General features: G+C 38.5%; 1 protein-coding gene across 1 annotated transcript in view; it reads left to right on the top strand.

The window, feature by feature from the left end:
• The window catches only part of CRB1 (crumbs cell polarity complex component 1), a 205,581-nt gene extending 184,900 nt beyond the window's left edge, over positions 1 to 20,681 (top strand). The window contains 1 exon segment of the mRNA XM_058309320.1: positions 20,466 to 20,681. Within this exon segment, the coding sequence (XP_058165303.1) occupies positions 20,466 to 20,681 (216 nt within the window).
• Positions 20,682 to 27,574: the final 6,893 nt, after the last annotated feature.

The following is a 27,574-nucleotide window of genomic DNA, read 5'->3' on the forward strand; positions in this document are numbered from 1 at the left end:
TAGTTACTCTGAGCCAGGCACTATACTAAGGTCATTACATGCAATATTATTTCATATTCAAAAATGTCCCGTTTTATTGATGAGAAGCCAAAGTCAGAAAGTAGTTAAATACCTTGTCCAAATATAAGGATATTCAGTTAGGAAATTATAGCAGTACAAGTATTCAGACTCTAGAGTATGTGCCTCTAACTGATGAGCTGTACTGCAAAGCCTCGATTTGTCTGCCTCATCATCTATCCTGTCAACTACAGGAAGGGAGGGAAATGTCTTGCTTTTATCTGTGTAACTTCAGTGCCTAGCACATGCCTGACACAGAGAAGATACTTAAGCATTTGCCAATGGAATAAATGAATGGATGAATGAATGGTACTTGGGATGTACAGAAAAGGAAATTATGACATTCCATTGATAGAAAGGAGAGAAAAGCCTTCACAGAAAAGATACTTGATCCAAGTTTGAAAGAATGAACAGGAATTTTCTTAGCAAAACAAACAGCACATCCTGCTTATATTGGAAAGACTGCTCAGTTTTCCCCAATATGTTTTTGTTATATTTATTTTGTTTTGTTTGTTTGTTTTTTACCAGTGTTCAAGGCCTTAAGTTGTTTCTCAGTAAAGAAATTAATTCACAAATAAAGTTGAGTGCCTATAAGCAAAAAGGTCTCAGACCATCCATATTTTTATTAGTATTATAAATGCCACATTGTGTTTATAATTATCCTAGGCCTTGGTTGGTTATTAGTTCATTTTTGTATAATTGCATTTTGATATTTATGAGGATAGAAAAAAGAAAACCTGGGAAACAATCATCAGAGCCATAGTCTTCTCTAGGGATCACTGAATAAGGCTTAAAGATATGAGAGAAGGAAGGAAATTTATGGCACTGGTCCAAGAGATAATAAACATCAGGCAGATTGTTGAAAAGGCCCTAAGCAATGAGAGAGGAAAACAGACCGAAGAAAAATAGGTAGTGCCAGATGGAAAAGAGGATCCAGGAAAGGGCCAAAAGAGTGTAGAAGAACCCTACAGCAGGCACAGGAGCTTGGGGACATGGATGGAGATTTCTGTATTTGCCACAACAGCTCCATTAATAAGACCAGCCTTTAATGTTTTTCACAAATCTGGCTGTTAGAAAAGCCTTACAAAGAGTTTTCCAAATGTTGTTCCCTTTCCAAATTCAGCTGAGCCTGGAGGGTTTGTGCTGTCTGCTCCCATCCTCCCTCTAAGCCATCTTCATCTGCAATAATTACTCTCGGTGGGATAATCTGACATTCTGGGACTCTAAGCAGGAAATCCAATGTTCTTTCATGAGCCCCATGACAGTGCAGAGGGCTGCTGGAGTCAGTGCCTTCTGCTTCTCCACTGCCACGGAAAGAATGAGAGTATCTTCCCCAAGTAGCCATTTTATCCACACATTTGTTTCTACAGTATGTCTGACAGTGGGTAAGACATACAGAGAGGGGAACAAGGGAGGAGAACCAGTGAAATATAATATATAATCCCAACGAAATTAATTTCAAAGAAACTATACCCTAGTGGCTGAGAAAAAAGAAACTACAATACATACCAAAAAGCAATTATCCCCTAATTTATATTACTGAGTAAAAGCACGGTATGATGTCACAACAGTTTGGTCACTATGAGCTACTATTAGAGGGGAAATTTTCATGAAGGATGTGAGAATTAAACTTGTCCGTGAATTATGAAAAATATTATTTAGAGGATAGAAATGTGAAAGCATTCAAGAGAAGAAATGTCCTCAAGTAAAGACATGATAGTGGGGAATCGATTCAAATGGTATGAGGAACAGAAACAACATAAGCCTATTAGAACAGGCAATGAATGTCAAGATATAAGGAGATATAAAATTTGATAAATTAAGGTAGGACTAAATTATGGATTAAATTGCCCACATTTCTGTGAAAATCCAACCAGAAAAGGGAGAGTCACCCCATCATTTCATGATTTAGACCTGTGCCATGCTTTCCCCTAAGTTTTTTCTACAGACAGGGACTAAATGTGGGCTGCCACTTATTTTCTGACTAGAAGGGAACCCACTCCAAAATGATACCATCTTTCTTTAATGATAACTTTATTTGGTTATTGAAAACTCCCCAATGATAGTCTTAGAATTATTCTTCCCTCTTGGAATCCCAAACCAATACGAATTGTTCCAGAGTTTATTTTGTTATGGTACACTTCAGACAGGAAGTATTTTATTGAGCAGATTTTTTTAGTTTATTTTTTAATATATTTTTTATAGTTTTTTTCTTTTTAAAGATGCTTTAAATTACATAAACATTACTTTAAAATATAGGGGATTTTCATATACCCTACCCCCTCCACCTCCTACACTTTCCCCCATTAATAACATCTTTCATCAGTGTGGTACATTTGTTACAATTAATGAGTACATATTGAAGCATTGCTACTAACCATGGGCTATAGTTTATATTATAGTTTATGCTTTGCTCTGCACAATTTTATAGGTTTGACAAAATGTATAATGGCCCCTATCCATCCTTGCAATGTCATGCAGGACAATCCTAGTGTCTGAAAAATGCCCCATATTATACCTATTCTTCCTTCTCCCTCCCCTCAGAACCTCTGGTGGCCACTGCCTAAACTGTATTATTAAATACATATATTCTTTAATGCATTTTTTTCTGGTAATAAAAGATTTCTCTAGATACAGTTTTATTACTAGGTCTGACTTTAAGCACTTCTTTTTTTAAAAAAGTCTGTCTAAAGTTCTTATTCAGTAATTGAGGTTTCAGTTCTGTGACACTCTTCCCACTTCTCTCAAAGGACCAGACATGTCTAGGTCTGGGAAGGTTTAGGTATCATCAGACAGTCTCCCTTTGCTAAAAATTAAGCAAATTCCCAGGATTGGCAGCACTAAAACTATTTCTCTGGGGCAATAGACTGATTCTGTGCTCATCAATCATCTTAAAGTGCATAATAGTAAGAAACTATATTTATTTACTTCAGAAAATATACCTCTTATATAGATCAATACAAAATGTGATCCTATACCGGTATAATTTGAACATTTCTATTTTCAGAGCTAAAGAAGTCCCAAAAGATTATGAAAGGCAGGTCCTTAATGCCTTGTTCTACTTTGTTAGAAGCTGCCAAAAACAATATACCAGAAATGGGTTGGCTTTTACAATAGGGATTCATTAAACTTAAAAACATACGGTTCCGAGGCTGAGAAAAATGTCCAAATCAAGGCATCAGAAAAAGCTCTCTCCCCAGAGATTGGCTACTGGCGATCCTGGACTCCTGTCACATGACAGGGCACAAAGGTGGCATTGGCCTGTCTCTACCTTCTCCTCAAGGTTCCATTGCTTTCAGCTTCTGGTTTCCTTCAGCTTTTTCTCTGCTCCTGTGGTTTCTCTCTTCTGGGTTGCTTGATTTCAGCTTCTGGCTTCTGGGACTTCCTCTCTCAGCTTCTCCCTGCAGCCTTTTTTCCCTGTACAATCATCCCATTTATAAAGGACTCGAGTAAGAGGATCAAGACCTACCCTGGGCTATGCCTTACTGAAGCAATCTAATCACAGGGCCCCACCTACAATAGGTTCACACCCACAGGAATGAACTAACTTAAGAACATAATTTTCTGGGCTCCACAAAAGATTCAAACTATCACTTGGCTCAAGGAGAGTCAAAAGCCCAGTACACAAGAAGTTCTGCTTACTTGGGCATCAAGAGACCAGAGTTCCTATCCTGCCTCTTCCACAAAGTTATGCCTTCTCTGATCTTTGGTTACTATAATGCTGACAGTCCTTTCACATGCAATACCTCATTCAATACTATCCATAAATAGAACTGCTATTTCCATTTTATATATGCAAAAACCAAAGCCCAAGGAAGTTACGCAGTTTTTGCAGGATCACACAATTCATCTAACCTCAAATCCTCCTTTTTTTTCCCAATACACAATCCAGGGTTTCCATTTCCTAATTTGTAAAAATGCAGCATTTGGCATAGATTGTTTTTAAGCAGATTGCCCTACCTGAAAATTCTAGAAATGCTAACATTTCTTAATTGCCAAATGGGTGTTTTTAAAAAGGTACACTTGCATATAGTTTGCCAAACACAAGTTTTTCAAGAGACAAACTATATCCAAGTATTAATAAATCCGTGGAATTTTCTTTGAAGAACAGTTTCAAGGGGTGAATGAGGAATGTAAAAGGGGAAGAGATGATAAAATCCGCTTTGTAGCCTTAATGGGATCCAGTGCCTATTTTTACCATTAAGTCTTGTGAATGTAAAAGATAATCACAGCTGGCAGTATGTAAATTATCCTAATTTGCAGCTTCTTGAGGTTAAAGATAGTGTGAGTTTGACTGGTATTACGGCATTGCCACTTAATTAACCATATAAATGCTCTTGAATTATATAAGCACCAATATAAGCACCTCGATTCAAAAATTTATTTGCAGAACTTTAAGTAATGATATTGAGTTTCATGTTCACCCTGTGAGGTGAGCAGTAGAGGATTAGGTTTTTTTAAATTATGCATAATTAGTCTTCTCTGCCTTGAAAGAGAAATGGTAGAGTATTTTATAGGGCTTCCACCTTGGGTGGGGAGTACAGACCATTGCTCCTTCCAGGGAGAAAATGTACACTTTGTAGAGAGGCATTCACAGCCTGGGAAGCATTATAAGAATCATGAAGGTGAAATGCATTAGGGCACAGCATTTGAGTGGTTAGTGATTCAGATTAAATGTTCTGTAAGAGAAGGGTACTAACTCATGTAATACTGTAGCTAGAGTGAGATACAACAGGGACATTGTCTCATATCAAGATTTGCTCATTGATGTACTGGCAAACCTTGTAAGGGGGAAACTCTAACATGTACTTATCTAATGGTCTCAAATTGCAACCATAATCACAAGCTCTTTTCTCTTGTTTCAAATGAGTTCCAGACCAGACTTGATGCATGGGATCTGTGGAGACGTCCCCTATACCTGACAAACATACCAAGTATCATCTGAATATATTAGGAGATGCTCAGCATTTACGTCAAGGAGTGCTGCATTTGTTTTACAATGCCATCTAATTTGTTAGTTCAGTTCAAAAATTGTGAGCATCTATGGTATGTTGAGAACTCTGAAGTTGATGGAGAAGAGAAAAAGACAGTTTTTTTTCTGTGTAAATGTCACTTTTCAAATACAGAAATGTAGGGTCTTAAGATCAAACATTAAGATAGAAGTGTGACATGGCATGAATTGTAGGAGTCCATGGCAGAAAATATAAAAATGGGAAGTTTTGTTAGGCAAGTAGAAAAATGTGTTCTCATAAAAGAAACGTGTTAGATTTTTCAATATGTTACATGCATGTAATGCTGTCTTCCTTGATTTTGTACATAGTCATGTAGGATAATCTTTTTATTGCATCACACTTTTTATAGGCAATAATGTACATTGCCATGAGGCAACATAACTGCATTTTAAGGAGGGATTCCTGGATCATCAACCTCACCAACTGGCATTTATTATATATGTGGCACTATAAATAACACTCATGTGCCTTATATGTAGTGAATCACCTGTGCACATTTTCACATAAATACAGTTCAGAACATTTTTTTCATTTTTTTTTTAGCACTACAACTCCATGAAATTGGGAGCTTTTATATAATGGTTTTGAAATCTAGTGTTATCAAAAACAGTATAAAAATAACACTGCAGTCCTCCCAGGCTCTTAAAAACAAAAAAAAATCCTTTGGCAATGGATTAAATGTGAAAGGCTTCCTTAGTTTGCCCTTAAATGTTCTCCTGAGCACTAATAATATTATGGACTCTTTCAGTCAGTCAGAGGCAAAGGGATCAAGGTGTTTTGGGGAACCAGGTATGAATGCTATGGCATCCAAAAGGATTAGCTACCTTTATTGGGAAATTCTCGAATGTACAGTTTTTTATTATGCATAAATTACAAACTTTCCATCAAAGTCAAATTGTGCTGATGTTAGATCTAGGCATTGATTCAGGAACCTGCTGATGGAGTGAAAAAATACATGGAAACTTATTAACAAGATGTGTAATTATCTACATCTCAGCAGATCATGTGAGAGTGTCATGTAATATGCTGAGCTCAGGCAGTCCACAGCCAATGAAGATCTCTTTTTTTTTTTTTTTTCACTGTTAATATTTACAGTTGGAAGCAATACATGGCTGCAATCTAAGTGCTACACCTAAAAAGGGAGCTGTTGACTTGATACCTTGTTTTCTGGCACTGCGAAGCACTGAAACAGCTACCTTCTTAATCGTCGCCTGATAACATTGTGTTAAAACTGGAGGGTAGCACATGGCTGTTTTATACAAGCAACAACCCTGGGAGATCTTCTGCATTGTTTAGTTGTTTTATTTCTTGATAGACACGCTGGGGTGTTAAAAGTATAGGACTAAGTGTTGTGAATTCTGGGTCCTTTCCTTTGTTCTCCCACTGAATTTTTCAGTGTTTGTGCAGGTACCAGGTGTAGAGACAGCTTACCTCGCAGAAACCTACTGTGTGCTAGACACCATACTAGACCCTCCCAGACAAGGTCTCTCAGACTGTCAGCCTACTTTATCAGAGCTGGTTCTCACATGCAAAACCCTAACAAACATTAAACCAACATCCATGAGCAAGGAAGCATGGCTGGCTAAATAAGCACTGTATATAAAGGAGAACCCCAAGTGTAAAATAACTATTCTACTTCTTCTCCCAGTGTGTAAATATGTCAACAAAGCATAACAGTTGAAATTAAGAGGTAGGTTTGGGGTTACGTCTATAGAGTGCTCTACCCAGAGATGCTGCTATGCTGCGCTGAACAGGCTCTGACAAGTTGGGGTATCACGTGTGCTGCTTACTGGCCGTGTTATTTTGGACAAATTGCTTAAATCATCTTTTAAATAATGACAATAATCTCTATATTATTAGGTTGTGAAAATAAAACTGAGATGACATGAAAAATGGCAGGTACATATTAAATCTTAGGTTTTATTACTTTTCCCTTTTTTCTATATGTCATATTTTTGGGGGTCCAAAGTATTTTACAGGTAATCCTGTTGTAGAAAATGAACAGATATCTAAATGAGCAATTGCTTGGATAGGACACCCAAATAATCAAAAACCTAACTGTCGTGTTTGTCATAGAAATAATATATTTATTCCTGTTTCCTTAGACTAGGAAAAGAGTCCTAAAAAACAGTAAACCAAAACGACTGAAGAATAAAAATGCCTTTTTTAATATTGCAGTGATTTCTGCTCAGGTCTACCACACAAAGAGGAGTACTTGGACAGAGTTGAGCTATGTTGTGACTCCCTTTCTCTTGTCAAAGTTGTAGCTACTCTTCGGGTTGTTAAATTGCAGCAGATGGCTTCCTTTTACACCCGACGCTGTCAGTGGAATGTAAATGCGTCTCCTCACAACACCGAAAATACTAAGGCTGTGTGTTTAATCTGTGCTGTGCAAGCAAAATGACCCTGAAAAGAACATGAGCACTAAGCACGTTTGGAGAATTGGCATCAATCCTTGTAAACAGGATTGGGGAGGATTTTTCAAGTCCTGCAACTAATCATGGTTTTCTTCCTAAGGCTCCTAACACAGCCATATCCCTGAGGACAAACAATCTAAATGGTGATCAAATAGAAAAGTTATAGACCCAAGGGAAATATTTATTAAAAGGAGGAGGGTTATTCTGGGGTATGGGAAAAAGAAGAGGCAGTGGTACTATACCACAAAATTGAAGAGGCTTGGTTTAATTAGAATTCTTAGTTCTCTGTCTCTTTGGGAGTTTAGAAAACAAAATTTCCCTGTGCCTCAGATTAAGTTAGTAAGGGGGATATTCTTTTTGCAATTACATCAAAATTCAGGGAGGGGAAAAAATGTAAATAATCCAAACATCAACATGAGAAAATGCAGGATAATCCAGGGGGAAAAAAGGTCTATTTTCAAATATTAATAGCATATTATTGAGCTAAAATAGAATCAAGCTCTTTGGCTGGGTTATCTCATTTCTTTTTAATAGATCTCTTAGCTAGGTAGGAATCAGGGATTGTGCCCTTCATTTTATTAAAACATTATCTGAAAATTATTCAGTGGCAAAGAAGAGAAGCCTTGATGTCATTTGTCCTGCAAGCCTCTTAGGAGAAGAACAGAATCCTTGGAACTTCTGTGCCCCATCCTTTTTTTGTGGTAAAGATCTTCTAAACTATTATTTCCAAAGTAGAACGAGATATTTTGAATACTTACAGGGCCAAAAGTCTAATATAAGTATTTCAGCTATATTATATGAACTAATTTCATAATAGGCTATTAAATTCTGTGCTATATTTATAAAGATAGAGCAATTTTAGTTCAGCATTATTTTTTAACTAATAGGAAAATGTTGTTAGAATTTATTTTTGACCCCTCAAAGAAGGAATGCTTTAGATTCCTCGATAAGAATGCAAACATACTCTTTTGACAAGTTGTGTTTTGGGTAGACTGTTAATAGAATAAAACAAAAGGTTTATTTTTGTTTGTTTGTTTTTAATAAATCCTGTTAAATTTAAAACCCATAGACTTTAACCAAAAGCTTACTTGGAATTTGAAAGTCTGGCTTCTGAAAGAACCCTTTAGTCCTAAAGCGAAATACTGTTTTAAAAATCTTCATAGTGGAAGATTTCTATTTTTCCTGTATATGAGATACCTTTTTTGTTTTTAGGTTGGTACAGGTTCGTAGATATCAGTAACGTTCACTTCAGATCTGACCAGACCCTTGACATCATCAGAAACTTCTCTCTTTATATATACCAAGTCTCAGACTATTTTGAAACGAAAAGTCTGTTCTGTGAAAGGGTCCCCATTACAGTGCAATGTGTGTCTTTCATCTTCCATGAGAGTTTGAAACTGAAAGTCTGATAATTTAATGTAAACTGACAGTGACAATAAAAATAGCTACTTCTGAGATTATTTAAGAAGGTGCAGGGTATAGACATTCATCAGTGAAACACTGGAAGAAAGGGTTTTTATTTCTGTTTGCTTTTTAAAATAAGAATGGAGTAAATGGCACAATAGATTATATAAACAAGGACTTCAATGACAAGCTGTCAAAGTTGAAGTAATACATTTTGCATGGGTGACTTGATGCTGCACTTTATCATCCACACAAGGGGAAGCCAATTTGAGTCTGCTCAATAAAATACAGCCTCCAGAGTTGGGCCTGTGGCATGACTGAGATACTGTGGCAGAACCTGGTGTATCTTGGCATTCACTTCTGCTGGGACACAGCAGGAGCTGGCACTGCTGCTATCTGGGGAATGTCCAATAGTTAAGGTCTGTTCAATGAATAAACGCTTATGCAGGTATGTCAGAGGGACGATGCAGTCAGCGCTTCACACCTGGTAATTTAATGCAGGTCTAAGGTATAAGCGAGACTAGTTATTCAAATGCTGGATTTACTGCAGTTTCACAACTGTTGAAAATTAAACTACATGTGCTGCAAGTTAGGGGTTAACAGAGTATCTCATTATAGGAGGTTCGTTTTTTTCAGAGACTGGAATCTTTGCTGAATTACTAAGGGGCTTATTTGAATGTAGACTTGGACCAAATAATTTTCTGATAAGTTGGCCATAAATCCTTGGTAAAATAAGCTTGGTGTTCTCAGCATATCTATTGGCTTTTTGATCATTTTTATGGCTTTCCTTTTGCTGGTCAAATTATCCTTATATGCACCTAAAGCTCCTCTGACATGGATTAAGTCAACACAAACCAATAGACGGTCATTACTTTAGCAACTGGTTTTGATTTGGGGGCAATAAATATGATGACACAGACTAGATTACCTTCACTGAAAAGATATGTGATAAGCCTTAAGGATGTCAGGGATTTGGGGTTCTTTTACCCATAATGTGAAAATGAAAGAGTAGAGCTTTTGACCAACTAAAATAACTTGGGAAAAAAAAAAAAAGGTATGTCAAAATCTGAGTGAGGAAAGGGACAAAGTACAGCTTTTAGGTCAAGGGCAGTGATACCAGTAATCATGAGAATGTCCATGAATGCCTGCTGAGTGCCTGGCACTGTGCTAGAAACTGGTAGGCAGGGTGAGGGCCAAATGTAGGAGGAAACTAATACATGACATGATCCATGAATATCTTATTGTCCAGCACAATAATTACTGTGCAATGAAAGGACAGAGGAGAGAGAAATCAGCAAGGTCTGGAATAGCCAAGGAAGGGTAGTAGAAGAAGCAAGACTGCAAATTGGGAATTGGAGAAATTATTTTCCTTATAAACATTTTTAATATTAATTTTACCAAGTTTTTAAAAAATTTTAACCTAAAGTAAAACTGAAAAAATAGTACAGTACACACATGTATACTCTTCACCTAGATTCACCAAATTTTTTAACATGTTGCTACCTTTGCTTTACCTTTATCTATAGCATGCATTTTTGCTGAATCTTCAGAACATGTTTTGCAGACTATACCATTTCCCCAGTAAATATTTCAGCAACTATTGTCTAAGTAAAAGGACTTCCCTCTACAAATAATGTTAGTATCACATTGAAGAACTGTAACATCGATGCAATAATATAATCTCATATACTATCCAATTGTCCCAATGAATGTCCTTTATGAATTATTTTTTGATCCAGAATTCAATCAGTTGCATTTAATTGTCAGTTGTCATGTCTTTTTCATATCTTTTAATCTCGAACAGCCCTCTGCCTTTTAAACTAATTTCACGTAGAAAATCCTCTTGCTTTTAAAATTATGTATAAATCAATTAACATTTATCAATCACTTTCTTTTCATCTCTGTACTATGGCAGAGATGGGGTATAGACTCAAATCATTCTCTGCCCTATAAAATCAGGTTAACAGGGAACTCGGCACATACATAGAGAACTAAAATATGAAGGCAGTACATGTCCATTAAGTGATAGAAGGCGTATGTTCTAGGAGAGAGCCAGTAAAGAATGTTCATGAAATGTGCACGTGATTCTGAGCATCTGCATCACTTGGGGAGAGGAAATGAAGCTTCCTGACATGGTATCTAAACGGGTTACATGCCCAGGTTGGATAAACATTTTCCCAGCAAATGAGCCTCCACTACCCGTTGTACTTCTCCGTTTGTGACTCCTAACACTCACCCCCTCCATAAAGCTTCCCAGCAAGTGGGAAATGTCCCAGCAGCACTGGCAAGCTGCTTGTCCTCCTTAAAACAAATGCAGCAGGGCGTTTCCTCCTTGTGGAACTCACTACTTCACCTCATTCTCCCAGCAACTTCCTTCTAGAAAGGTTGGGGACCTTCTGAGGCCCACCCTCCTTCCTTTACTTCCCTTAGTTCCCACCTCTAACCTAACACCAGCCTCACAGAATTGCCACTGATTATAGCTGCCCCACCCCCCAGGCACAACCACTGATCAATGACTGTGTCTTTTGATTCCATATCTCCAGGACCTAATGCACTGCCTGAAACTTTGAAGGCATTGTGACAATTTATTGAGTGACTGGGTAAATGCATGACAGAATGAATGAATGAAACTTTCTGGGTTATATAGAACTCTTCTTAAGACCAAAAAGAATTTACTAATGCATTAAACAGAGTGATGAGCATTACAAGTATGTGAGTCAATAACAATAGATCAGCCACTTTGTGCAAAGCATTGCACTTTGTGTTATTGGAAAGTTTCAAAGAAAACTGATAGTCATCGCTTACAGTCCTGGGGGAGGGGTAGCATCTGGCCTGGCCCATGTGAGCTACTGCTACACATCCCAGTGCACACTCTAGCTGTGCAGGCCTAGTCACAGCTCTTCTCAAATGCCTGCTGAGCCCAGGGCATTGCTGAAGAAGGCACTGAGAGAGAATTGGGTAGGCTGGTCTGGGAGGCTTTGCATAGTGCAGATAAATTTGAGTAGAGTTGAAAAAAAAAAAGAGGGATATGACTGAATAAACAGTATGGTCCAGGTTGGAGAAGGGGTATTGGCAGAAGCAAATGATTCTGGTTTGGGAAGTGGCAAGCAACGAGAGGCTCCTCTAGAGTACAGAGATTAGGGAGGCTGTAACTGAAGAGAACCCTCACTAGGAATTGAGCGCTTATTACTAAAGGGTTTTGATTTTAAAATTAGCAATTTGGGTATGATATGATAAGTTTCAATATACATGGGCTTCTGAGCCAGGTAAGCATGGCCACTTTTTTTTTCCTGTAGGACTAGATCAAGGATGTATATTCTAGGGGAGAAGATAATGTCTAGAGGATAGTTTAATTATCCAGATACAAGATAGTACCATAATCAGATTATGACTAGGGATGCAGAAGAGGGAAATCTAAGCAGAACAAAAGGAGATTTGTGGAGAATAAGAGGTGGAGGATTGCAAAACTACTTGTATTGGCAGCCGATAGTTGACTTACTCTTGGAGTCTTCAGTTTGCAACCACTGTTTTCTGAAATGAAGAAAAAAAGAGAAAGAGACAAAAGGAAAAAGATATCTGAGAGTCTGTGGAGCTTTTCTGAGACCAAAAAGGGGCAAAAATTTCTATCTCTTCACCTATTGAAAATAATAGTGGGCTGTTTTGTTTTGGGTTTTTTATTTTGTTGTTTTGTTTAGTTTGGTCATCTCTAGTGGTTCCTGCTTTTTTCACCTGATGACATTCCCATCCTGGAATCAGGGCCAAGCTAAGGTGAAAAAAAAACAGATTGCTGGTGGCAAATTTCACATAAAGGAATTCATACCAATCTCCATGGTCATTTGACTCCTTAATCATATCACTGGTTTCTTACCTGACACACTGTCAGCCACTTGTTGAGGTTTTTATTAGGTAAAAATCCCAAGAAGAAGTTCCTTATCTATAATGTCACTAGCAGGTTATGTGCTGCTGGAAGAGGTTTTTAACTCAACTCCCCTCTGGCAGTCATTCCAGGACCTTCCGTGAGACCAGTGCTATTCCAGGTTCTGGGGGAAAAGAAGGGAACAAGGATAGACAAACATCTGCCTCTCAAAGGAACTTCCATTTCAATGGGGAAGACAGACATCGGACTACACATAGAAACTATATAGATACCATATGGTAACGTGTACTTGAGAGAAATAAACCCATTTGTCAAGAAAAGCCTTCCTGAGAAGGTGAGAAAAGAAGTCATAACTACCTCAGGGTTGTGGGGAGAATTAAAACGGATTCAGTGTTATAACATCTGGTAAACTCCTGGCACAGGGTCAGAATAAATAGTAGTTATTATCTTTAAACAATAAATTTAGCAAAAAAAAAAAAATCTGAGTTTGTGCTGCTGTGATTTGGTTTTCACATGAGACAGGAAGATAATTTTATTCATAGGGCTTTGTGTTCCAAAGAAAACAACTTACATTACTTCCACCACCTGCTTAAGGAAGGAAAATATGAAAGCAGTGTCTCAAAACTTCTGGTTGCAACTAGATTTCTGCCCCACAGCTGGTATCTTAAGTAGGAGAGAGCCTATGACATATCAGGACAGACCCAGTCTGGGAGAAGAAGCATTTGACTGACCATTGTATTTCTCGGTAGCATTGTGCTTACACATTATAGGTGTTCAATAAATATTTGCTGAATGCAGGAATAAATGTGTCTTCTTGGGACAAATGTCAGGGTTCATCTCAAATCTTAGTATAATTGAGCTCCCCCTAAAGGGCCACAAGACAACACGTGTCATGCTTGAGGTAATATATGAAATAGGCTGATGGTTTAAACTAGTTTAAACTAGATTTCCAAATACAAAGCCTTGTACTAGATCCGGTTCCTTTCTCGATTCCAGCCTCTTCAGTAGGAACTGAAATGGAAAGAACATCTCAAGATTCTCGGGACACTAGGTTCCAGGGCTGTGGCTCCCTGAATGGTCTCAACTCAGCCAGGTTGTTATAGCCCCAGCCTATCGTGATGACCCCCAATCAGTGTAGTTATAAGGAAATGCAATTTCTTGGTGAGAATGAGAGTATCTTTACATCAGGTTCCTTCTTTTTTTCCAGTGAGGGCTCACTAGTCCTGTTAACTGCAGTCCTACACAGCTCTTGGAAGGGACTGGAGCTTGTCATTGTGTTCTCAGCAATCTCAGCGAGAGCTTGTATGTTTTCTGGGAGAAGCAGAGCAGTCAGATGAAGAGATGGGGCAGTGCCAAAAAGAACCGATACTCAGCATACAGCTCAGATACCCCCTCCCTCCTCTGTTCCCTGCTGTCTGTCTGCTGCTTTGAGGGAAAGGTGAAAGAGCTCTGTGATATCCATTGCTTCTGCACGTTACTAAGCCTTTAATTTGGTAAAAGGAGCATCTGGCTGAATAGCCCCTCGTTGTTCCAGGACACTTCCCAAGTCCTCTCTTTTGGCTATTCAGTACCTTATTTTCCCCCTTCTAACTGTAAAGTGGACAGTGTATTTATGGTTGAAAATTGGCTGCTGTGGCTATATTAATTTTAAAAACAGAGTCCTGGCACATATTCAATATTACTATGGAAACGGCTGTTTCCAGCAATCCACTGATAAGATATAGCTCAAGGATTCAAGTCCGTGTGGGAGGCTTTCACTGTCCAGTTTTGAGGATCTGCTTGTTACAATAGCAGTTCACAAGAATGCTCGCCTCCTCCTTATATATGGAATGATTCTCTTTTTTTAATTTGGGGGACAAGAGTTAAAGAGTTGTCCTTATTTTCCTTTGACTACACAGGTTTTTAAAAACAAAACATATTTAATGTAATTTTTCCATTAATTATTAATTCTCCTAATAGTGCATAATGCTCTTCCTTCCCTGCTGGTGTACTAAACACACACAGACACAAACTAGTTTTAGAAACTCCCATATTGAAGTTGGAATGTAACCTGTAATCAACTGGTGCTTTCAAACATTTCAACTTCCCATCTTAAACTGTCTCCACATATTTCTACAGAACTGATGTACAACTGAATTCCAGGAAGGACTTGAAGTAATTCACTCCACCATAGTGTTTTCCAGAAGCCAGTTTTTAACCCCAAACATCACCACTGTTTTCAATCACAAACATACTTCCACTGGTTTACAAAACCCAGCCGTGGGAGAACAGAAGGACCGAAAGGGTGGTAGCAGCACAATCACTTTCTTCAATTTCCTCACTTTCAGTCAAATCTTTAATGTTTTCATCTCCTTTCATTTGGAAATATGATGCCAAATTTCCCCAGAAATCCTGTAATGCTTCAGATTTTTTTCAGGGCTACTTCTGATGTGTTTATTGTTTTCACATTTTTCTGAATGCTGTCTTCAGCCCTAAATATTATGACAGGCAGATACTGATGCAGAAGACAGAAATTGTCTCGTTTTTTCTTTCTAGAAAGCCAGCTCATTTCATGTTTTAAAAATTAGATGAACTGTTCAGCAATCAATTAGTGAGGGAATGATTGATCCTGATGGGCCCAGATTGCACACTCTCCTGGCAGCTCAGTGAGGTGCTAATGGGATGCGCCACACCATTCCCAAGCTCGGCTGCGAGTGCTGACCTCTCAGGAGTGCAGGCTGTGGGTGGCAGGAGTACCAAAATGCAAACAGCACGAGGGAAATGGGCCAGGGAAGGGTCATTCTGGATTAAATAAGAGTAACGACATGGGTTGAATTCTCATTCTGAGCCTACGCACCATGAGAAGCTCTTTATACACACAAAGGCTGCAATCCTCAGAATAATATGGAATATAGGGTATGAGAATGATTGGCCCCATTTTACAGATGAAGAAGCTTAGCATGTATCACATGCTAAGGCCACAAAACAGGCAATGTTTCAGAATAAACCCTCCTGAAAACAACAACAACAAAAACCAAGCACCTATTTATTTTATTCTGCATTTATAGACTTCAAAGTAATCACAGTTTAAATTAATCACATTTAAAACAGACATTTTAAAAAAGATGTTATCATCATAACTTAAGACATATTGTAGCATAGAAAGTCATTTCAAAAAAATTATTTTACATGATATTTCTAATTAATTTAGGCTGTTTCTTTTCAGAAAAATATTATTTAAAATTGCAGCATTAGAAGGACAACCCATACAAACAGATCGGCCCGCATTCCAGCTGCTTTTCAGGATGGTCCCCACACTAGGAGGCGGCCATCAGTTCCTGTGTCCCAGCAGTTTCAACTATCAAAAGACCCATTCTAGTGCTGCGTATTTTAAGCACAGTTGAAGAATAGCAGAGCAAAAAAGGCTTTTCAACCACGGGAATTCAAAAGCAAAGGGCCCTTAAGAGGCAACTTCAAAACCCTACTCATTCAACCTTACTCCAAAGCCTAGTGGCATGTCCTATTTGATATAGTTAAGGTGACTGTGTCATCAAAAACTTTATCTGAGGTTTGGAATTGCAATTTTAGGTTTGTAGGTTGGCTCCCTTGGTCATATGGCCAGCTTCTGAGGAAGTTCTAGTTTATCTTTTATAAATAAATAAAATCAGGGATAAGAATATATGGTATATTAACTACTAATATTTTTATGTGTTGAGAGTTTACTCTAAGCTATGCTTTATGTTTTTTCTATTCATAATGTTTCATTTAGTTCCATGCTTTGGAGTAGAAATGAATATCCTATTTTATACATGATGAGTCTTCAAGAGGTGAAGTAACTCATTTGTATTCACACAAGTCAGTGGTGGAACTGGGAAGCAAACCCAGGCCTTGGCCTCTAGAGGCTGAGATCTTAACCACTTCACCTCACAGCCAGGAGTGACAAAGGTGGGGCTAGATCCCAGGCCATGGATTTTCTCTTTTTTTTTTCTTTTTTACCACATTCTGAAACTAGTGAAGCAACTGTAGACAAGTGTGTTGGTTCCACAGAGGTCACAGGAAATGTGAAGAAGACCAGTTCCCTAGTTCGACCCAAACTGTCATTCTAACAAAGGCTCAGGGTCTAAGCCCTCTCCCTCTCCAATTACACCAATCACCCTCTCCAATTAGACCAAGGTTGCAATGTAGCAGATGACAGTATGTAGGCTGCTTGCCAGGACTTCTACGACAAATACTACACACTGGATTGGCAAAACAGGAATTTATTGTCTGACAGTTTTGGAGGCCAGAAGTCCAATATCCAAGTATCTCCATGCCTTGTTTTCTGCTGGAGCCCGTGGTACTCTGGTGCTGACTCGCTGCAATCATTGAGGTTTCTTGGTTTGGAGGCATCTCTGCCTCTGTCACATGGCCATCTCTCGCTCCTTCTCTGGCTTCTGCCTCCATATGCAATTTCCTTTGCTGTAGCAATTTGATATAATTGATGAATTCCAAAAAGAAATATTGGATTATACTTGCAATCTGATCTGTATCTGGGCATGATTGAGTTATGATTAGGGCATTGAGTCCCCACCCACCAAGGGGTACAGATAAAAGGCATGGCAAAGAACAGAGTTGAGAGCTTTTAATGTTGGAGTTTTGATTTTGGAGTTTGATGCTGAAGACTTAAATTGGCGCCTTGGGAATTCAGTACAAAGAGGAAGGAAGGAACCTTGAAGCCAGAGTAAAGCAAGCCCCGGGAAAGTAGGAACCCAGGAAGCCTGAACTCTTGCAGACGTCGGCAGCCATATTGCTCCAAATAAACTATGGTGAGGGAAGTAACTTCTGCTTTATGGCCTGTTATCTGTAAGCTCCTACCCCAAATAAATACCCTTTATAAAAAACAACCAATTTCTGGTATTTTGTATCAGCACCCCTTTGGCTGACTAATACATTTGCTCATAAGGACTTCAGCCAAATTAGATTTAAGGCCTACCCTCATTCAGTTTGGCCTCACCTTACTTGGTAACATCTTCAAAGATCCTATTTATAAATGTGTTCACACCTAAAGGATGAGGGGCTAGGAACTAAATTTGGTCTTTTGTTGGGATCATGATTCCATCCCCAACTTCATATAATCAGTCAGGACAAAGGAGAAGAGAAGGGCCCAGAAAAGTTCACGGAATTTAGTCAAACCAATTGACTTCTCTCTTCTCTGCATGGGTATGGACACTCAGCTCACTCATTCAGGAGAACAGCCACTTACTTCTGGAGATGACACAAGTTACATGACAGATTAAGATTAAGTCAACATCCAGCAACAAGAGTGAGTATTAGCTAAAGGTCTTTAGATAATAGCAAGGGATTTTTCTGGTCAGATTCCATCTGCTCTTCTGTTTCCCACACTTTTGACCTTCCACGGCCACATTTATGGCTCTACTCATTTTTCCCAGCCCAGAGTTAACTGCTAAAAGATGGAATTACCCACAAAAGGATGGCCACACAGTATGGCTGGAGTTTAGGATAACTATTTTTCTCAAAAAGAACTGAATTTTAGTACTTTTAAACTCTATAGACTTTACTCCTAAATTTCCACTAACTAGAGGATGAAAAGCTACAATGGCCCAGAATTTCTCATGATATTGTGAAAGTGTAAGTAGTGAGTAATTATTTCTAACTATCTAATAGGGTCATATATCTGAAAGTTCTCTGGGCATCTGAAACTAACTTTTCCCAGAATGAATTGATTGTCTTCCTACAGAAACCTATTTCTTTTCCTCAGCACCAAATTCCAGTGAATGACATCCCAATACACAGTCATCTAAGGTGCAAACATCAGCTCTCTTTTATCTTCCCATCATTTACTGCTCCTTCCCACCCCCACAGGATCAGACATGCAGTGATGCTTACTCTACCGCAAATCTCTCTCAACTCTTTTTTTCCTTCAATTTTCATTCCATTGCTTAGTTTGGATGCAGACCATCTCTTATCATGATTATTTTCCCTACTACTACCTTCTTTCTTAACTCGATTCTCACCCATTCTAAACCCTATTTCTAGAGCCAGATTAATAAAACACATATCTGGTCATGTCAGGCTCTTACTTAGAAATCTTCAGTGTCTCCCCACTAACTATGCACAGATTTTTAGTGTGGCATTCAAGCTCCTTAACAAGATGAATTTACTTTCTAGCTTTATCTCACCAACTCTCCCCATTCAAATATATATATTCATGGACAATACCTTTGGGTAACACTGGATGACTTACTGTTGCTGCAAATTCTAAGGATCCTTATATCCCCTAGACTTTTTATTTCAAATCATTTCATCCAAATACAATTTCCTGCTTGAAATATTTGAATGTTACTCATTCTTCAAAGAACACTTATGTGCCTCATTCCAATTTTACTCCACCTATACATCAATACAATTAATTTATGACTATATATAACACATTTAAAATGTATTATGATTATTTGTATATAGATGTTTCTCCTTCTCTTCTCCCTTCCCCTGAATCTGAGCTCCAGATCCCAAACTTTGATTTGTTTTTGTATTTTCATTTCTTAGCTCAGTATAATGCTCACCAATTAGGTAGACAATAAATATTGTCAAATGGATGTACAAACTAATAAACCACATTGGAGCAAGTCTCAAACTGAGTAACCCCAAGACTAAATTGTGAAAAAATTCCAGTATTTTATTAATACTGTTAAGATTAATTAATTATATTAATTAGTACATATTATATTTAAATGAAGGCAGAAGGGGAAAAAACTAAGGATAGCAAGGATATTTAAAATTCCCTAAGATTTTAAAATGTTCCATTTGTAGCAGCAGATTGGTTTGTTAATGGAGTGTGGGTCATAGAGAAAGCTAAATGAGAAGGTAAATGATTTACTCCTGCTTTTACTCTGATGGAAATATTTCTTTGAAAACAGTAAGAAAATTCAAATAGTAACTTCCTACTGTCCTTAGGATTTCTATGCAACTAAATCACAGTTCCCTGTTACGCACTGCTAAACTGATACCAGGTATGCTAAAAATGGCTTGTCAAACACATTGGAATCAGCATTAAACAAACCATTGTGTATATAACACCCTGAGAGTCTAGGATCCAGTTTCTACTTACAGGGCACTACCACAGTTTTCTGTTTCTAAATATTTGGGTTCAGCCTTGAGCTCATGTGCTTTTACAACCATTCAATTGTCACATCGAATCCAAATCAAAGGGACAATTGTGGAAACTGCCTGCAAGACCAGCTCATTACAGGCCATCCTCTATCTTGGTATCTTTCCCATGAGGCCCATCTAATTTAATTTGCTCTCTCTCCCAACAAAAGTCTGTAAAAAAATGATTCTTACCATCCAAAATCAGAACTTAAGGCAAGGGGGAAAAAGAGTCTGAATATATGTTTCTGTGGATGTAGAAAACTTGTACAAATATGTGTGTGGGTTCATTTTTTGCATGTGATTTCACACAAATGTCCTCAGCCACTGAGATGAAGACTTTGAGTAAATATAGTGGCTACTTTATATCACACTTTCAGACTAATAGACCTAAGATGCAGCTGTATGGTCATTTTCACATTATCTAGGAATAAGAAAATCTGAATTGCATTTCGTAGGTTGGTCTTTTACCTGCTTGCTCTGGTTGGTTTTCATTCCAGGGTAGTTCCATTGTCCTGAATATTTTGAATATTGCCTTTGATCTCTAATTCACAATTATTTCAATTCCTCCAGCTGGCAGATGACTTGATCTCAGACATTTTCACCTCCATGGGCTCAGTGACACTAGCCTTGTTATTGATCCTCTTTCTGGCAGTCATTGCTTCTATCATAACTTCCAAGAAAAGGGCAACTCAGGGAACCTACAGCCCAAGTCTTCAGGAAAAGGAAGGCTCTTGAGTGGAAATGTGGATGATGATGCCATACCCTGTGATGGAGAGGCTAGTTTAGGCCTGACCCTCTGAGAAAAGGAGCTACACATTGTGAGTGTGACGATTGCACTTGAGCAGTTTTTTTGACATTCCGGGAGATAATAATTTACAACTGGGTTTACACTGGAACTCTGTGAAAGATTCCTTTGACCAACTTACAGGCTTTCATAGAGGTTCGACTTGACACCATTGTTTCATTATACTAGCCGAGCTCAGAACAATGTCTTTGTGCCAGTAATTTCTGCCTTACAATTAGCAAAAATAATTTCTCAAGGACACCGTCTTCTGGGAAAAGTTCCAGTGCCTGTCACTTAACTTTTTGCAAACTGGACACACCTCTTTAGTTTGACCTTTAGCTGGCAACTGCCATTGTTTACACAGAAACTACAGAAGAAATGGAATTTTTCTCATTCGTCCTATCATGTGGTGAAAGACTGTAGTTGTATACCTGTGATGAGATGTGCACTTTTGTCCTCCAATCATGAAAGCAGATAAAGCCACAGAATGACGTATTAAAAAATGACCCAATGGCAACAAATAAAAATCGTACTGTGTTTGTTCCCCTTTCTGAGTATTCTTTTGCATTCTGTGGCATTAACATGGGACAAAAGTGACTTCTAAAAGCATCTGAAGAGTCTGCTTATGAATTAAGCCTTTTAACCAAATCAGCTCAAGCTCATTACTTTTAAAGTCATTGCTCTCTATAAAGAGTTGCTTAAGATCAAAACACTTCCCTAGACATTAATCAAAATAGGAGGAATGCTCAGAGTCTCAGATCTGAAAGGTCAAGAGCTTTCCTTCCAACTTCTTTTTGGTAAATCATTTTCAAATGGCAACATGATCTAAAGGTAAGAACCCCAAAGTGAGGTATGTGTGCTTCTGGGTGTATGTGTTCCATGCAAGACTAGTGTGGAATGTGGAGAGAAAATAATGGATTCCATTTCTGTATTTTACCTCCACAGTATTTGGTTCTATTTTTGTGGATGTTTTGAAATACACATAACAAGTTACTATAGTAGGATATAAAATTTTAAAACCTATACTATTTGGTGTATATGCTCCAAAACTTTAATGATGCAAATTTTTTAATGACAAGATTTTAAAAGATTGAAGAAATCTGGTATAGAAGAACCCATGGCTCTCAACTATTCAAGGACATGATTCCAACAATTCTCCCTCTCCCATGTCATCAACTTTCCCACTGTACTGGATTGTTTCCAACAGCACTAAACCTGCCGCCTTATTTCCTGTCATATAAAATTCTCTCCCTTGGCCCACATCTCCCTCCAATTACTGTCCCATTTCTCAACACCCCTTTTCAGCAAACATCCTCAAAATAGTTTTCCATATTCTTTGTCTCTCCTTCCTCTCCTTCCATTCTCTCTCTTTTTTTTTAAAGATCTATTTTTTATTTATTTCTCTCCCCTTCCCCTCCTCCCCCACCCATGCCCAGTTGTCTGCTATCTGTGGCCATTCGCTGTGTGTTCTTCTGTATCCATTTGTATTCTTGTCGGCAGCACCAGGAATCTGTGTCTCTTTTTTTGTTGTGTCATTTTGCTGCATCAGCTCTCCATGTGTGTGGTGCCACTCCTGAGCAGGCTGCACTTTTTTCACACAGGGCGGCTCTCCATAAGGGGTGCACTCCTTGTGCATGGGGCTCCCCTATGCGGGGGACACCCCTGCGTGGCACAGCATTCCTTGCACACATCACCACTATGCGTGGGCCAGCTCCACACCAGTCAAGAGGCCCTGGGTGTGAACCCTGGACCTCCCATGAGGAAGACAGACACTCTATCAGTTGAGCCAAATATGCTTCCCTCCATTCTCTCTTGAACTCAAACTAATATGGCTTTCCTCTCTAACTTTCTAAGAAAGAGCTAATGGCAGGGTACCAAGGACTGCCACATTGACAAACAAAATGGCCAGTCTTCATTCCTCATCTTACCTGATCTCTCAGCAGCATTTGAAAGAACTGCCATTCCTTTCTGGAAATACTTTCCTCATCTAGCCAATGGGACACCATTTGATCATGATTTTTCCTTTTCCTTCACTGCCCATCCATTCTCAGTCTCCTTTGCTGATTTCCAATCATCTCCTACATTTTCTCCATACTGTTCAACACTACCTGATTGACCATATCTTTGTTTGCTCTGTTTCCTCTGACTAGAATTTAAGTGCATGAGAACATGGACTTTTTATTTTTACTCTAACATAGTCACCTGGAATGGGACTAGCCATAGTAAAAACACAGTAAATATATACTTTTAGATAAATGAGTGAATGAATGAATTACACTCAAATTTGTACCTGCTAACAGCAAAATCCCAAAGTGCCCAAGATTTGTGTGAGCTGTCATTGTATGCTCTGTCAGTTAACCTATCATAGCCCTGTAGCCTTAATGTCTTACTCTATCTCTGGCTTTGCCCTCAATATCTAATTTGCTTTATGTGTAAGTTTAAGAACATTGATATCCCTGGGTGTCTACATGTTGTCTATGCCATGAGACATTTTCTTTAATTGTTCATCCTGTTAGAGCTACAGCTTCTTAGGAAGGAAAAAAAGAGTTATCACTTACAGAAAAGAATAAGTAGGTGAGTTAAAAAAAATACAGGCAAAAAAATTCACAAAGGAAAAGTTGTTCCTATTGATCTTAGCATAGGTAAGAAGAAAGGGTTAATTGTCAATAGTAATACCTTGAGTTTAGAAATAATGTCTAACCTGGCTATTATCCCCTTTCCAGGGCCCAGTACAGGGTTTGGCATAGGAATGCAAATATGTATGCAAATGTATTCATGAATGAATGTATGCAAGCCTGAATGAATGAATCCATGTGGATACTCCAGACACATAGATGCTATAGAGGTTACTGATTCCAGGCCACCCCAGCAAGCCAAATTGCTGCACCTTCAAACAAACTAAATTTTCATTATCTTACATCTGGAATGTTTAAAAGTTCACCTTCTACAGTATATTTGTAGCAAACTATATTTAACAAGGTAAGCCTTACCTTAAATAGAGAAGTCTAATGCCGGCATCACCAATGTCACTAACTTTTACATCATGTATAATTTTGTAATCATGTTAGATCACAATAACCATTCTCTCATGCTCCTTTACAGTGTAATTTGCCACTCGTCAGTGGAGGGAGGAGTCTGTCTTCCCCTGGAGTCAGGGCTGGCCTTGTGACTTGCTTTGACCAATGGGATACCATAGAGGTGATGTGCAGATTCAAGAGACATGCAGCTTCTTCTTCACTCTCTTGGAAGACAGCCCTGAGAGTGCCACGCTGCGAAGAAGGCTGGAATGAAAATCCCACGTGGAGAGAGAAGCCAGGTCATCCTAGCTGGCCTTCAGTTAGCCTGCTCATTAAATGCAGTCAATCCACAGAACTGTGAGAAATAATAAATTGTTGTTTTTAAGCCACCAAGTTTTAGGGCAGTTTGTTGCAGAGCAATAGATAACTGAAGCACAATTACTGGCAATCTAAGAAACATGGAAATATAAGGTACTTCTCTGGTTCTAATTTCTTTGCTTCCAGAACTGTTGCTCTGAGGACTACTGGATTATTTGTTATCAATCTGCATAGTAACAATAATTAGCAAGGTAGTAATAAAATATGACAAATACATGCCTGATTTTTTCTCAGAGTGGGAAATAAAGATAAGGCTCTATTAACTCCAAACACAGGTCTGGGTAGTCTTGAGAATCACAGTCCCTCCAGTACAGCTGTTTGCAGGCTTTGGAATGGAGGTGTAAAGTGGACACAGCCGTCCTTCCTGCCCTGGGGTGAACCTAGGCGAGGGCAGCCAATGCAAATCACATCTGGTGTGCGTTTACAAGGAGTGACAGGAAGACTACTTCAGTAGTAACAGGGAGTGAAAGGGAAACAGGAAATGACAAAGGACTACAGCTTAAATCAAATGTCAAACTTGCCCCTGTTTTACTTCCTTAAAATGCCACTGTTTAACAGGTCCTCTTAGTTATGAGATGGAGCTTGGCAGGGTCCCCTGAATCTAGCACTGTGTAGCAGTTATTATTATTATTACCAACTCATCTTAATGGCAGGAATTGAAGAGTAATAGTAATAGTAAATAGAAGTAGAACTAGAGGGCATCATAGTGATAATTATTATAACATTAATGAGATCATTTATTGAACATTTGCTAGAGATCAGGACTATACTAAGCTTGCTGAACTACATTGTCTCATTAATCTTCACATGACTCTCTTCTTCATTTTAAGAGCCTTTTTTTTAAGACTTATTTTATTTCCCTGACCTCCCCCATCCCCCCCCCCATTGTCTGCTTTCTGTGTCTGTTCACTGTGTGTTCTTCTGTGTCTTGTCTGCTTATATTCTCTCTTTAGGTGGTTCCAGGAACCGATACTGGGACCTTCTGGAGTGGGAGAGAGGCAAACACTCTTGCGCCACCTTGTTTCCTTATTCTGCTACGTCTTCTTATTTTCTCTCCTCTGTGTCTCTTGTTGCGTCATCTTGCTGTGCCAGCTCTCCACGTCAGGCAGTACTCCTGTGCGGGGTGGCATTTCCATGCAGGGTGGCACTCCTGCGTGGGGCCACATTCCCACATGGGCCAGCTTGCCACATGCGCCGGTTTGCCTTCATCAGGAGTCCCTGGGCATTGAACCCTGGACCTCCTATATGGTAGATGGGAGCCCAATTGGTTGAGCCACATCCATTTCCCTTAAGAGCCTTTTGAGACAAAGTAACATAGGTAGGAATTTTCACTGTGCCCCATCAAGGTGGCCTGGACTTAATTTTCAAAATGGGAATAACACCTCTATCTCATAGGCATTCTGTGGTCATTAGGATAAGTGTAAAATGCTTAACTGCAAGTGAGCATAGAAGATGCTTAGCTTATTAAGCTAAGATTGTTGCTAGGACAGTGGCAAGCAGAGGTCCTACTCTGTTTCCCAAGCAAACCAACTAGGGACCTACTTTCATCCTTGCCTCCTTCCCTTCCATCTTATGGTATATTTATAAAATAACCAAGTTTCTTGCAGAGAAAGCCCATATTTTCATGTAGTTCCCACACCTCCAACTGCCCCCTGTGATGATAGTCCCAACTGATTGAAGAAATTGTTTCATGTGTAAGACTGAAATGAACGTGCATCCCACTGTGTTCTCAATAAAAGTGTCTGATAATAAATCAAAAGATCTCAGGTCTCTTAATCCCAACCGAACAACTGAGGATAGAGAATTTTTTAAAAACTGTTTTGCTTTATAGAAAGATTTTTATTTGTTTGTTTTGTTTTTTGTTTAGGCCCTGCCTTTTAGGCCTCTTTTGTTAAGGAATCACAATCATTTCTTATCATCAACAGCAAGACAGATTGAGCCATGGCTCTTGGTTTAAATCACCCTTTGGATCATGACTGACCAACCACCCTTCATCTGGATTTATGCTCTGCAGGGGTATGATTCAAACCATGAAGCTTTCATTAATTCAGGAGCGAATATGACCTTTCAAATTTCAACCTGTTTCCAGCAAACGTGCAATTTTTACTGCTGTGCATTGTACTTAATAGTGATGACAAAAATGTATGCTTCCAATTTAAACTCACTCTTCTGTGATTTGGTACCCAAGCTTTGCTTTACTTGGTTCCAGAAATCTGTGAACAACATTCATCAAATATATTTAGCAGTGCCTGCCTTAAAGAACCAGTTACAGGATTCCCCACTATGTTGGGTCACAATCTCCACTTGAAAACTGCTCCCAAATCCACACCCTCCAGCTCTCAGAGATGGAGATGCTCATGGTTTGCTGTTTAAGACTCCTGGCTCAAAACTGGATCTCATTCAGGACTGAAATAAGGCAAAACTGAATGAAGAAAGTATGTGTTGTTTAAATTCCCCTAAGTGTAGGTGTTCCAGCACCCTGTGATGCTTCACACCATAGATATCTATACATCACAGATCAATGCATTCAGCTACATGCTCAACCTCCAACTTCATAGAGTTGTGAAACCTTTAACTACAGGGGGCGGTGGTCCAAAAGGTAACCTCTCGGTTAGTTTTTCCATATGTGAGATAATTCAGAAACACTATGCAATATTAGTCCTCTTTTCTAACTCAAGGTTTAAAAAGGAATTGCGTTATAATTTGAATGATTCCAGGATGTTCAATTTTGGAAGAAAAAAAAAGTAAGTAAATAACTAAACATTAACTACAAAGAGTAGCTTTAATTTAGAATGTTTTGTGACAAAGAAAAAATTCAATTAGGCCAAACTCATAAGGTTTCTTTTATGGGTTCCAAAATATTAGAAAATGTCTCAGAAGTCCGGAGAATAGATATGTTTACATGAACCCAGACTCAGATTTCCCTAAAAATACCTTTGCTGTTTTTCTGAAGTATTGGTATTTCATTCTGATAAACAGAAATGAAACCAGAGGGCCCTTCTGATTGGTGATATGAATAGTATGTAGATTTTAACTCAACATCCCTCTGCTGTCAAGTAATAATTTAGTTCAAATATTGAATGAGCAGAAGTAGGACTTGAGTGTCTCAAATTGAGAAGGGGCAAGGACAATCAGTTTGCTAATTATGTACTGTTCACTTGAGGTATATAATGTCCAGAATCAGTGATTAGAGGAGATTCCAATTATGCTGGTTTATTTAGCATTTATTACATTAATAAAACAAGAACCATGATACAATAGAATGAGTAAAACTTTGTTTATACTTAGTAAAATGTGATACTGTCACTTGAATTGGATAGAGGCCACTTTAAATCATCTAAAATGAAATACAAGTTATTTTCCAACACTTCTTCCTTGAAAAACTGACTAAACAGACCCACATGATAAAATTGCATTTATTTAGATTTCATGTATTTTCCAGTAATTTATAGAATAAACATTTGTCTTAGTTTGCCAAATGGACTGCAGATGCAAAGTAC

This window comes from Dasypus novemcinctus, chromosome 13 (genome assembly GCF_030445035.2).
Source record: "Dasypus novemcinctus isolate mDasNov1 chromosome 13, mDasNov1.1.hap2, whole genome shotgun sequence".
Lineage (NCBI taxonomy): Eukaryota > Metazoa > Chordata > Mammalia > Cingulata > Dasypodidae > Dasypus > Dasypus novemcinctus.